At 40.3% G+C, this 14,030-nt stretch overlaps 1 protein-coding gene across 17 annotated transcripts in view; it reads left to right on the forward strand.

The window, feature by feature from the left end:
* Window positions 1-14,030, forward strand: part of MAP2K5 (mitogen-activated protein kinase kinase 5) — a 275,073-nt gene that overhangs the window by 217,912 nt on the left and 43,131 nt on the right. For all 17 annotated transcript variants that reach the window (XR_014817174.1, XM_084978867.1, XM_021100443.2 and 14 more), the window contains one exon: window positions 13,630-13,691. Coding sequence is in view for 16 of the 17 variants with exons in the window: in XM_084978867.1 (XP_084834993.1) it covers window positions 13,630-13,691 (62 nt within the window). In the remaining variant the exon portion in view is untranslated. The remainder of the gene's footprint in view (window positions 1-13,629; window positions 13,692-14,030) is intronic.

A 14,030-nucleotide genomic window follows, 5' to 3' on the forward strand; every position in this document is an offset into this window, starting at 1 on the left:
CAACATTGTAAATCAGCTGTAATTCAGTTTTAAAAATACGCTCTTATAAACTCAGTTCCAGAACATTTCCATCACTTCATAAAGAAACCCAGTACTTATTAACGGTTCTTTTCTTTTTTCTTTTCTTTTTCTTCTTTCCTTCCTTCCTTCCTTCCCTTCTTTCTTTCTTTCTTTCTTTCTTTCTTTCTTTCTTTCTTTCTTTCTTTCTTTTCTTTCTTTCTTTCTTTCTTTCTTTTTGCTTTTTAGGGCCACACCCAAAGCATATGGAAGTTCCCAGACTAGGGGTTGAATTGGAGGTACATCTGCCGGCCTACACCACAGCCACAGCAACACAGAGTCCAAGCCGCATCTGCAACCTGCACCACAACTCACACCACAGTAACGCCAGATCCTTAACCCACTGAGCAAGGCCAAGGATCGAACCCGAATACTCATGGTTCCTAGTTGAGTTTGTTAACCACTGAGCCACGAAGGGAACTCCATTAGCAGTTATTTTTTATTCCTCTCTCCCCTCCATTCCCTGGAAACCTCTAACTAGTCTGCTTTCTGTCTCTATGGATTTCCCTGTTGCGGACATTTCATATAAATTGGACCATGCAGTATCTGGCTCTTTGTGTTCCATTTCTTTCTTATAGCATTAATGTTTCCTAAGTCCATCCATGTTGTAATATTTATCAATCCTTCATATGTATTTATGGCCAATTAATATTCCATTGTATGGATGTACCACATTTTTGTTTATCTGTTCGTCGTCTGATAAACATTTGGGCTGTTCCCACTTTTTGGCTATTATGAATAATGTTGCTGTGAACATTCGTGTTCAAGTTTTTATGTGGATGTAGGTTTTCAATTCTCTTGGAAGTAGCTGGAAATGGAATTGCTTGGTCATATGAAAATTCTGTGTTGAACTTTTTAGTGAACTTCTAAACTATATTTCATAGCAATTGCACCATGTTACATTCCCGTCTACAATTTATAAAGGTTCACATTTCTCCACATTCTTGCCAACACTTGTTATTTTCTGGGTTTTTTTGTTTTTTGGTTTTTTTTTAGGAAAAAAAAAACGCTTTCTTGATGGTGTTTACACAAAAAAGTTTAAAAATTTTTTTATTTTTGGACATTGAAGGCTTTCTGGTTTGGTCAGAGGATAGGAAGCTCAGATCTCTATCCTGTCCCCATCCCACCCATGGCACCTGCATAAAAATCCTAGAGTTCCATAGATTATAGTTTGAAAATCAATGATTATAGCTCAAAAAAAAAATCATTCTGCAAACCTGTATTAATCCCAGAGCTCGGTACTGAGGATAGGCAATGAGTAAGATGCGTTTGCCACCATTGAAGCGTTTCTACTCTAGTCAGGGAGACAGACTAATAAACAGTCCTAAGTGAGGAGATAAGTTTAAACTGAACTGCGGGTAGTATAAGTGGTGTAAGACTTGATGAGCGCTCAGTGGAGCACGTGACTATGATTTTAACCTATTCACATAAATGGGTTTTTTTGATAGGGCATTTTGCAGCTGTATAAATTCTATATATACTAGAAGTGTGGACGAGGTGCTGGGGAAACACAGAAAAGAGAGCTGATAATGAAAGAAGTGATGATCTAACAGGGGGCTGTACAGAGAAGGGAAACCTAAAGGGCCAGAAGCAGTTGGCCCCAGAGTTGCTTGAGGCGCCTGTGGAGTTCAGCATCGCTACAGTGCTTGGCAACGTATTAAAAGAGATGAGGCAACTGCCACTTTTAGAAAGATCTTTGCACATTGTGTCTGAAGGCCTTTGCAGGAATGGAGGGATGGGAGGTGAAAGAATTTTAAGCAGAGGATCAACAGAGCCTGATTCGTGTTTTAGAAAAATCACTCTGACAGGGTTTCGGAAGGTAGCTTGGGAAGGACAGGAACTTATTGTGCTGATAGTCCTGATCAGAAGTTATGCTTTTAATTAGCATGTTTGAAGGGTATTTAGGAAATAGAATAAACTGAATTTGGTAAGTAATTGGATGTAGAGGAGGGTGGATAGGTGGGGTCATAGAAGAAACATCTGGCTTGAGCTTTTAAGCCCTCACTGAGATGGGGCACACACACACTTCACTGGCATTTTCTTCAAAGGACAGCATCAAGCACCTCATTCAAAACTATATACGTTCCTGGGAGTTCTCATTGTGGCATAGCGGAAAAAATCCAACTAAGTATGCATGAGGATACAGATTCAGTCCCTGGCCTCGCTCAATGGGTTAAGGATCTGGCATTGCCATAAGCTGCTATGTAGATTCCAAACACAGCTCAGATCTGCTGTTGCTGTGGCTGTGGTATAAGCCGGCAGCTGAAGCTCCAATTCAACCCCTGGTCTGGGAACCTCCATGTGCTGCGGATGCAGCCCTAAAAAGAAAACACACACACACACAAAGAAACAAAAAAAATCCAGTATGTCAATTCCTGTGACCCAGTTATAAGAAGTCTGTCAACTAGACTTAGACTCTAAGTTCTCAGGCTTTTTATTTCTATCTTCCTAGTACTCACCTAATAAGTATAGTAGTCACTCACAAATATTTGTTGAATGAAATCTATGCGTAATTGTAAGAACTTACTACTTCTTTTTTCAAGATCTCAGAAGAACAAAAAGTAATAGTATATGATGAGGAGATACTTAGCTGATAGGTGTGGTCTTTTATCAAAATTCAGAAGTCTAGCCTTAACCTTTATGGCTTACAGAATGTTCTGCAGTGTTTCCCACAACACTCCATTTTACAGATGAGAAAACTGAGGGACAAAGGCTAGGGCTCTTTTTACTATACTATAATTGTCCTGGATGGAATCAAAAAATGACAGCTGAACATTTCGGCATCTGAGGGAGAGATTATGTTTAAAATTGTAAAAGAAGACAATTTAGAAAGCTCTGCAAGCGTGCCCTGAGGACAGGAGTATGTTGCAATACACTTCGGTTTTGCTGTCTTTAAGAGTGACTCCATGTCTTTAAAAAAGAATTGAGGAGTTCCCTTGTGGTGCATTAGGTTAAGGGTCCACATTGTCGCTGCTATGGCATGGGTTCAGTCCCTGGCCTGGGAACTTGCAAATGTCATGGGTAAAGCCAAAAAGAAAGAAAGAGGAGTTCCCGTGGTGGCGCAGTGGTTAGCGAATCTGACTAGGAACCATGAGGTTGCGGGTTCGATCCCTGGCCTTGCTCGGTGGGTTGAGGATCTGGCGTTGCCGTGAGCTGTGGTGTAGGAGGCAGACGCAGCTCGGATCCTGAGTTGCTGTGGCTGTGGCATAGGCCAGTGGCTACAGCTCCGATTCGACCCTTAGCCTGGGAACCTCCATATGCCGCGGGAGCGGCCCAAGAAATGGCAAAAAGACAAAAAAAAAAAGAAAAGGAAAAAAGAATGAATCAATTGACTTTTGTTCTGCATATTCTGTGTAATTTGTCAGGGAAGAGATTGACTCTGAAACCACTATTATCTTTAAAAAATTCATGCAGAATCACTCATACTTGAACAGGTGAACTAAGGGCTGGTTAGCTGAGAAGCTGCTGGGCTATGAACATCGCAGGTGCTCTCTGAGGGAGGTGAGGGGGTGGGGATGTGAAAGTGGTTGTCTAATAATATCTCCCTGAAATTCAAAAAGTGGTGTTAACCAACTCCAGAGGGAATAATATCCATTCATTTTTTGCCTGAGGAACTCTGCCGTGATTCTGACTTAGGAAGTTAAAAAAAGTAAAAGGAACACCCGCCATTTCTCCTGTTCCCAGCATCCTAGGATGGCCTGTTCCTTTCACACACATAACTGCCAGTAGTTTAAAGTGAGACGAGACTCAGTGGCTGATGGCCAGAGCTGTCCGGTGACCTGTGCAAGTCTAGAGCTTCTGACCTCAGTGACTAATACCCCAAGCACTTGCATAAATGGGTGTTGATGATGTAGGATTTTGTGTTATTTGTAACTCATATGAGTTAATAACTGGGAGGCATTAGAAACCTGGTAAGTTAATACAAGTGGATACACAATAGTCTTGTCCTCCAGTGATACTGTTAACTAGACCTTTGTCTCATAGTGTTGGGAGTATATAATTGAGATCCTGAAAGCCGATATTCCTCTTTTATGTAAGGCAACCTTTAGAAACCTAGTACCTCCTTTGAGAAGTCCAGTATATTTAAATTAATGCAGTTTGATAGGTCTGCAGATTGAAGATAGGTTAGCATTAAGGCCGTGATTCCTGTAGTAATTACTTTTTCTATTGGTAATAAGTGTTTCTTTAGAAATGACATTAACATTCTACCAAAACACAGCAGTAATCCAAAAGTTAATGTTCTGTTCATTTATAATTATATTTAATTCATATTTATGAGTTGTTGGGAGGAAGGAGAAAGAAGGAAGTTTTAAAAATGTAGCAGAAGAAACAAGTTAAAAGCAGAAATTTTCCTGATAGTCTGAAGAATGAATAAAGTCACTTAAAGTGGGAAAAATATATTTTAAAATACAGTTATATAAAATCAGATTTTTAGCTACTGCTGAAAAAAATATATTTTTATTATTTCCTGGTGGTACTGAGTGAATTCAGTGGACAGACTTTCTCCATTTCTTTTTTACTAATCAAAGTATTAGTGTCAACATCCCTATGATCTTGCTCTCAGTATGTCAATTAGATTTGGAGTTCTTTTAAACCAGGGAAAATTCTACATCTTTAGACTGTCATTGAACAAGTAGCTTTGTGTTGTTTTCTTTTAATTGTCCACGAAGCTGATGTATTATTAATGAATTAATTTCTTGGTGTCGATGGCCCATGAATAGCGATCTGTGAATGGGCAGTTGCCTAGTGGGGCCGGTTTTGGCTGCTGTCATTTAACATGTGTTGCTCTATTGTGAAGTCTTATCCAGCCGTAGGACAATGCTCATTTAATCCACCATGATGGGACCTACACACCCTGAGCCCAAGTTGGATGCCAGGGTCAGTTGCTCAGCAGCTCGGGCTGGGGCACTGCTCTGCCTCACTGCCTAGTTGCTGTAATCATTTTGCCTACCGTTAATTTTCCCTAAACCAGGGAAAACACGTCTGTGAGCAGTGCAGATGTTCTCAAAAGAGATTCCAAACGGGTCGGCTGGGGTGTTGCCTCCATTCCAGAATGGAGGCAGCATTCCAGGGAGTATAAGTTTCTTCCTTCCTCCTGGAAATGGAAGCGTCTGGGCCCACGAGATCCCTGATGTTCTGAGGTCCAGAGTAGCAGATGGCATTATGATTTTCCAAATCCTGATGAATGTTCTAACTGAACTTGTTCATTTCACAGTATGTAATTCTGTGTTTTTCACTTCCTCTCCCTTCCTCCCTCCCTGTTCCTCTCTTTGTTCCTCTCATATTGACTAATTTTAAGCTGATGCAGTATCTCCTTTAGCCAGCTTTAAATTACCTTCTCTCTGCGTTTATTGTATGGAACCAGGTATGGCACAGTTTCATATAATTCTCAGCTTCCAAGTTGTAACTGGCATAACCTCTGAATTTGTTTCTGAAAATGTGTAAGCCGGAGTTCCTGTCGTGGCACAGCGGAAACGAATCTGACTAGTAACCATGAGGCTGCAGATTCAATCCCTGGCCTTGCTCAGTGGGTTAAGGATCTGGCGTTGCCATGAGCTGTGGTGTAGGTTGCAGATGCAGTTCGGATCCTCCGTTGCTGTGGCATACATAGACCGACAGCTGTAGCTCCGATTAGACCTCTAGCCTGAGAATCTCCATATGCCGTGGGTGCTGCCCTAAAAAGAAAAAAAAAAAGAAAAGAAAAAGTAAAAATGTGTAAGCAAATACCACTAACACTCCTACACCGTGAAACCACTGGGAGTTCTCTTTCCCCTGTATCTATAGCTGGCAGCGCAGGTGGCAAATGGCAGTGATTATTTTAACTACCAGTCGAGTGCCTGTTCAGGAGGACACACAGTGTGGCAATGTAGACTTTGGATTTCAGCAGGTTCCACGGTTCTGACTGGATAGTGTTATGGCTTGTTGATTTTTCAGGACACTGACCTGCCAGGTTCTTGCCCTTGAACGATATGTGGATGGAGTTCAGCTGTTTCAGTGTTAACCCTTTACCTGTGAAAAGAGGAATAACGCCTTTCATTAGAAAACTGTTAAGAGTGATCTTTCACTCCTGGATTTTCCTCTTGCGTTTTTGTTTAATATAGTTTACGATCTACCTTTAAGATTGCTTTTAATCAGCACTTCTACACATAGAACCTGGTTTGAACACCTGTGTGTATATTAACATTATGATTTAGGTCCCGGATCAAATGTGTAGCTGGACTTTTCCTGAGGAGAAAAAAAATTGACCTTACCAGTGTATGAAATTCAAACACTATACAGGGACAAGGTAAAACCACAGGTAGGAATTGCTGAATAATTACCTTTAGACCAGCCTGAGCAGGAGGCTTCCCACGAGGGTGAGCTCATTTAATGGTTCCTAAAACTCAATCTCGTGGATGTCAATGGTCATGCTTGATTATTTGCAGCAGTGTTTTATGAAAAAGCAATAGAAATGCATTGGGAGGTTACAGAGAGAAACTCGGACAATAACGGGTTTTACTTTTGTAAATGAAATCCCCTTGGTCTAAGACAAGCATGTCTTTTGCTGCTCAGCCTAAGCCATTGAAAAGGGAAGCGTGGGTGAATGTTAGTGTGTGTGTGTCTTGTGTGTTCTGTTCACATAGGCATGTCTAAATAATACTATGCATGATAGCTTATGACCAACAAGAGACCTAAAAGAAAAAGAAAAAGGATGCTCACTGGCTTCGGAAAGGAAGCAATTACAAATATGGTTTAAGACATTAATTCAGTTTCCAGTTTCCACCTACCTATTTTCAAGGAATTTTGTAAAACACCAAGATCTTTGCCATATGCTTAGAAAATCTCTAAGTAAATGTAAATCTCTTAAATGGCAAAAAACAATGAAGGGTTAGTTTGGACATAAATGACCAAGTCTGTTTCTCTTCTCTTTTATGTCAGTACTGAAGAACTGCCAAGACGTTTAGGAGAAAAAGAAAATAGCAAAATATCTGTATAATCTCAAATTTTGGAGATTCCTTTAGACTTGTTCATTTATACTTTTGTGTTTTTTATAAGCCATCTAGTTGTGATGTTCTCTTGGCTAATAGCTGGTTGTCCCATGGTTTAAAGGTTTACAGGTAAGATGAGTATTTTGGTGGCAAAATTCAGGCCTTTTGCCCCTGGTTCCAGGCCCATCTGAGACAAGTTAAATGAGCTGCTACTGTCAGCCAGGACCCAGTAGACAGAACTTCACACCAGAATGCCCACACAGGTAATTTGTCACGTCTGGCAACCCAGAGCATGAGGGTGACCCAGTGTGGAAATTGAATCATCTTTCACTTTCTCTGCCCAAGGCTTGCTGTGGAGTGGGATGAGTAAGAGAAAGCTTCTCTGGTCTCCAGCTGAGGAGGGTCAGAGGTTCCTTTTCTGATGACATCCATCCGCAAGCCTCCCTAAATTCAAAGCTGCTTTCTCACCCCAGTGTTGTCTGTTATAACACCCTGCATATTAGGTCAGTTCCATCTGCATTGTGAAATCAAAAATACACTTAATGTCAAAATACTGATTGTTTCCTGACAGCGACAGCATGGCCACATTTTTAAGTAAACTAAGTATTTTGAGCAAGCATTGATTGTATCTTAACTGGGCTGAGTCCTCTGACTGGGTACTGGTCTATCCATTTCCCATCTTTCTCTCTCTGATGGGATGTGACTGCCTTTTTTTTCCTGGCTACAATCTGTTACAGCAGAAACTTATAGATATGAATATTGAAGACCTTCAAAATATTAAAACTGAGCTAATTTCCCAGCACCTACCATTGGGTTACACTTTGGACAGGTAGATTTTCGCTTTGTAGATTAACTTCAGTGGAGATCTTTAAAGATGAGGGTCCAATTTTTTTTTTTAAATTCTTGTGTCTTTTTTTCCCAAAAACAAACTAGATTTCTTCTGCAGTGAAGAGAAGACTTGTCCTGTGGATTCTGCCAGTTGTCTCACAAAGATACTATTTTAAGGCAGTGAACAGTAGAGGATCAAAAACCAATTTGGGATCTAACAAAGTAAAATGCTGTCCTGTCTGATGGAAGCCACTGGAACCACAAACAACCTTTGATCCCAGCATTATGAATAGACATGGAGCTGTCTAGGAGAGCTGTGGCAATTAGGATGAACCCCAGTGGGTAGGACCGGAAATTGTTGGGCCAGGCCAAAGGATCATTAGGCTTAAATTAAAAAAAAATTATTTTTAGGCATTCCCACTGTGGTGCATTGGGTTACAGATCCAACTGCAGCAGCTCAGGTCACCGCTGAAGCACAGGTTCAATCCCCAGCCTGGTGTAGTGGGTTAAGGATCCAGTGTTGCCGCAGCTATGGCATAGGTCTCCACTGCAGTTCAGACTTGATCCTGGCTTGGGAACTTCCATGTGCCAAGCCTGCCGCAAAAAAAAAAAATGAGATATTGGAGCATAACTCTCAGTACTAGACAGACTACAGGTGATTTTCTGATATCAAGTCTAGAAATAGGCTGTTAAAACTATTAAGAAGTCTGTCATATTTCATTTAACTTACCTAGTTTAATCTAACCACAGCACAGCTGACCTCAGATTCACCAGTGTGCCTTTGATATTTTTGCGAAGTTGTCTTTCTACCTTCCTTATGTTTTACTGCCAATAGGTATAAAATTTTGATATCAAGGAATGTGTTTTGCACAAAGAGAAGGGAACATGACACCGATTGAGATGTTCAAGGCCCCTTCACCTCAGGTGCTCTCTGGAAATGAGGAAGGAAGGAAGTAGGAGAGCAAAGATATCTCACAGCCTTCCAGACTCTAAATAGTTTCTTCCCCATCACTCTTAGGGGTGCATGTCTTATCCCCCTGAATAATACAGAGATTCTTCCAGTGTATGGATTAAGTATCAGTCATCCTGCAATGCCATGCCAGTGCCTTTGACATGATGGTCAGTAAAATTGTTTAATGAATGAACCAATAGGTACTGAATGATTGTATCATTTTTTACAGTATTTTGTGTCCATGCCCTGTTAGTACACCTATTAATTAACCACCACATCATTGTTAGTTTCCATTGCCATCTTTAATTATGAATTAGAGGCAGAAATTAAACCCTCTAAGTATATTTTTAAAGCCAAGATTCCTCAACTTTTTCCCCATTGAATAGTTATGCCCAGGCTTCTCCATTATACAAAGCAGAGCTCCACTAAAAATCTGGACCTCGTGAATTTTTAAAAAATAGCTCCCTGCGTTTATACTTTTAAACTCCCTATTCTGACATCATTTTAGATACACATGCAGTTGGAAGAAATAATATGGAGAGGTCCTGTGTACCCTTCATCCAGTGGCCCCCGGTGGTAACAGTTCATAGGATAGTATAATATTAGAACTGGGAAATTGACACTGATATATTCCACTGAATTTATTCAGATTCTGCCAATTTTACATGCACTCTGTGAGTGTGTGTGTGCATGAACATTAATAACACAGATCTTTAAAGCCAAGAAACATCATAGTTTAAAAAAAAAACTATGCCTTCAAAATAATGATCTCTCTTTTAAGTAAGTTATTTCAAACGCATTTTTCTCATTTATGTCTTCCGTACTTGGAATATCCAGTGTACCAGCCTGCGCTCAAGGCCATAAAGTATAGTTATGGGTACACTTACTCTGCAAGTGAACCAGCAGCGGCGGTTGGAGTTGGACCTCCTTCACTCTCCTCCCCTCCCCCACCTCATTGCTGGTACACACGCATTCAGATTTTCTGCTGCTTACCTTTTTTTATGCTTGAGTACCTTGCTGACAAGTGCTAATAACAAAATACCCAGAGAGGGTCCAGTTGGAGTTAGCATACATTAAACATTCTGAACTTGTCCTTTTGCTCATAGATTGTGCATAATTAATAATTAAATAGTTTCCGTTGTAATGGGTTGACCTTCCTGAACTGTTCATTATTCACCAAGCAAAGGCATCACTCAACTTTCTTCCCGTTGTCCTTCGCTGTTCTCTTGCGTGCTGCCTGCTTATGTTTAGCAGAAGAGGCTGACCAGGTAGTTCCTGAAACCTCTGAGACTTGGAGACCGCCCTCCATGGTGACCAGAATTGCTTACTGAAATGGTCTGCAGTAGCTGTTTTATAGAACAGTTGCCTGCTCCCAGCTTGGGTCCCTGTAGCAGGACTAAAGCTGATTCGGAACCAGAATCTCAGGTCAAGGCTTTTGGTTAAGGTTGTGTCCACTGTTTCAGTCCATACCTCCATACTTAGAAGTTCAACAGGGAAGCATCCCCCATAAAGCCCTCTAGGTGAAATATGGCACCTGCGATCTTGGAGTGATTTCTGTGAACGATTTGGAGTCTGTTTCAGCCAGTACTGAGAGTTACTGGTGTAGCTGCTTCTCTAATTCATGTTTACATTTTTGAAATGCTTTTCTTCATCTTACCTGAAATCCATGTTCCACAGAGGACATTTTTGAAAAGTAGCAGCGGTGACTTCATGAGACCCTCTGAACGCCTCCCTGGACTTGGGTCTGTCTTGCTCTCACCCCTCAGTGATTGACTGCTTTCCGTGCCTGGGAGCCACGGAGACACTGAAAGGGCTTTACTGTGAGCCTCCCTCCCGCCTTTGCACCAATTGCAATTAGTTAACGAATTAGGCACGTTCTCGGTGGTTTCATACATCCTGATCTAAACTCCCTTCTAATTTTACTTGCTTAAAAATGAGAAAAGTGTGCTTAAAAATCCTCTGGTGTGGTGAACACCATTAGGCCTCTTCATTTGCCTTCTTTGGGATGTTAACAGCCTCATGCTTTTGTGGAGTTGAAGGCTCTCAAAGGACTACCCTCTGCCCCTGTGTTTGTCAGTTTCCTGAATCTCAGAAAATTCTCCTCTGAGATACACAAGAGACATGGATTTTCAAATGAAAAGAAATATCTCTCATTCTGCATGTGAGATTAGAATTTCCCCCTTCATCTTTGATGACTGATTCTTTCCAGGCACCACGGAGATGAGAATTCACTCTCTATGGTTCTTGCAAAGTCGACTTGGGTTGGCATTTTCACAAGTGAAATAAATTATTCATGGGTACCACCCAGTGTTCCTTAGTTTTATATTATGAGGAACTTAACGGGCTACAATATCAGGTCTTAAATAAAATTAACTACCCGTGCAAAGATGTCACAGTTTCCTCATTTTGTTTCTCATCCATGTTAAAGTGACATCTTCATCAAGTTGCCTAGTCTATAATTCATTAATTTACTCTTCATATCATACTTTGAAATGAGACCCACATTAACGTCATGTTTTACACCAGAATCATTGTAGAAAACCAGTCTAGAATTTTAACCATCTTTGTAAATATTCAGTATATAAGCCTCCAGGAGGCTTTTATTTTCCTAAACATTCATTTTAAAACAACTACTATTCAGACACTTGCAGTGCTACAGCTTCCCAAAAAATTTCAGAAAGGAGTGACTTAGAGAACTACCTGATCAGAGTCCATAATTTTTGTACCTCAGACTTTGAACTATCTTTTTATTAGCAGTATTTGAGACAGCAAGATGTCATTTCTTGAACTAGGACTTGCAGACTCTTGCAGGCTTGGTGAAATATATGGCTTTCCTAAAACAAACCGGGCTGAAATTGATATCATGTTTTATTTTTGCTCTTCAAACTGATAGGACTTCTGTGACCATTTTATAGTACCTTTATCGAGGACTTGTCACATTATTGCGTGCCTTGTTTCTTTTGAGCAGACTGTTTCATCAGCCCCCTATTTTTCATGTCCTCTCTATGTAATGCCTGCATGTAATCCTTTGAACTTGGCAAGATTCTATTTCACTCCCATTTTCCTTTGTTTTCCTTTCCTCTTGGAAGCCTTTCACTACTGATGAGAATTTTAAGTTTATGATTACTAACCTTCCCCTTCTCTGGATGAATAGAGTAAATTCAAAAGGACAGATATGCCAAAAGTAAGAAACATTTGGTTTACATTCCTTTTCTTTAAACATCTTCAAAAAAAAAAATTTTTTTTTTTTTTTTGGCTGCTTTGACCACTCCCCCTTCGGTTCCTTTTGATTTCATTGTATTTACCAGCGATTTCCAATTGTTTGACTTGGAAACAAAGCCTTAATAAGAGTTCTAGTTAATTTTCTGTCTTGTAATTACCGATCTCATTTTTCTGATAATTGGCCACAGCAATTATATGTATATTTACTAATCACATAGGAGGCTGTGCAGTTGTATCTATCTGCCACCATTGATAATGACACGCATATTGCAGAGGTGCTTTTATCATCTTCTTTTTTCCACTACATCAAAGCTATTTCCTCTCGTTCTCAATAATGAATACATGCATGCATTTGACACAGTTGTGTGCTAGAGAAATTGTTTGGCTCCCACCAAATGCTGCATGCTCTGAGTTTCTTGCCTGCAGCGCTGGAAGGTTGTATGTAATGATATATTGCTCATCCAAATGGCCAAAGCACTCCAAAGCACAGTGAGATTAAAATAAGTCATTCCTTTGTTAATTTAAATAGGTGCATGTATCATACTTTGCAGGGCACTTTGTGTAGGGATGTCAGGGAGGAAAAAAGCCGCCGAAAGGTATTTTTAATAGCAAATGAGAATAGATGAGAATGGAGTCATTTGCAGCTGCCTACTTTATGTGGCTCTCTTGTTCCAACTGTAGGTCTAATGAGATGACTGTTAAAGTACTCTGCAGTGTAATTTCATTACATCCTGAGCCGTTACACTATAAACACAGTGGCGCTCTCTGTCATTCTTGGGAAAACTCCTAAATTCTTAAAGCCTTCCTTTGCAAATGGTAATGGGGTTTGCTCCCCGTGTTACGTGGTGGTTGTCGTTTGTTGCTGTGTAGTTTTCTGCTCTCTTGAGTGACTCCTACCTCCAAACCCATTCTGTTGGTGGTCAAGGTGGGAACTTTTCATTGTGTCCTTAATTCACTGGCTTTCTCATGTGATGAGTTTGCCTAGACTGGCAAACAGGCTGAAATTCCTTTTCAGGAAACAGCTTCCCCTATAAAAGCTTTTCTATTTTTTTTTTTTTTCTAAGTGACAAAAAAAACCAAAACCAAAACCCTCTGACCCACTTGATTCAGTTAGGGGCAAGCAGTGAAGAGCAGTTGAATATACAAATAAATGTAAATAAAAAAGAAAGTGTAAATAAATAGCAAATCCAGTCAAAGAAACAAAGGTCAACACAAGAATAATTTCACAGCTCTTTGTTAATTACAAGACCATTTGTGTGTTACTTAAATAATCATTAATTTCTCATTTACACTTTCGTACCTTCTTTCCTACCCTGTGGCTATCATTGTCCTTTTTTCACCTCTCTTCCCTCTTTGCTCTCATGTTTCTCACCATTGTAAAATGTGTGTGGCTTTAAATTTGGCATTTGTACATAAACATGTGGAAGCGGGTGTAGACAGTTTTTTTTTAATTGGATGAGGCCTTATTTTCCTTTCCACATGGTGGTGGATCCTTGTTACATATTCATCTTTGTATGTTCCTTTGGGATGGAGGAGGGTGGGGGGTAGTAAAGGAAGGAAAGGAATTGTGACTTTTGGTGACTTGTTTTTTCTCCATCCCAGGATTCGCCCGTCCTTCCCGTTGGAGAGTTCTCCGAACCATTTGTACATTTCATCACTCAGTGGTGAGCCCGTTTGCAAACATGCCATGCCCTCAATGTAAATGATACATGCCATTAACTCGAAGCTCCGTGAGACCTTATGGCTCTCCCTGCTTCCTTTTGGAGACAGGAGGGACTTCGGGGCCTTGGGCAGATGGGGCAGCAAAGCTGAAGATATTGTTTAAATTATGTAAACGTTATTTACACAAAGAGTCATAAATGTACTTTAGAGGCTTTTCCCTGTTTCAATAAACTGCTGAGAATCAGCCAACTTTTTTGAGCACAGATACTGTTGCTATCCAGTTTTTTTTTTTTTTTTTAGAAATACGCAATTTTATAGCCCCTATTGAACAGACATAGGAA

Source organism: Sus scrofa, chromosome 1 (assembly GCF_054392235.1).
Source record: "Sus scrofa isolate SSC_HxYL_T2T_F1_AM1 chromosome 1, Sscrofa_HxYL_maternal_Yorkshire_Landrace_v2.0, whole genome shotgun sequence".
Taxonomy (NCBI): domain Eukaryota; kingdom Metazoa; phylum Chordata; class Mammalia; order Artiodactyla; family Suidae; genus Sus; species Sus scrofa.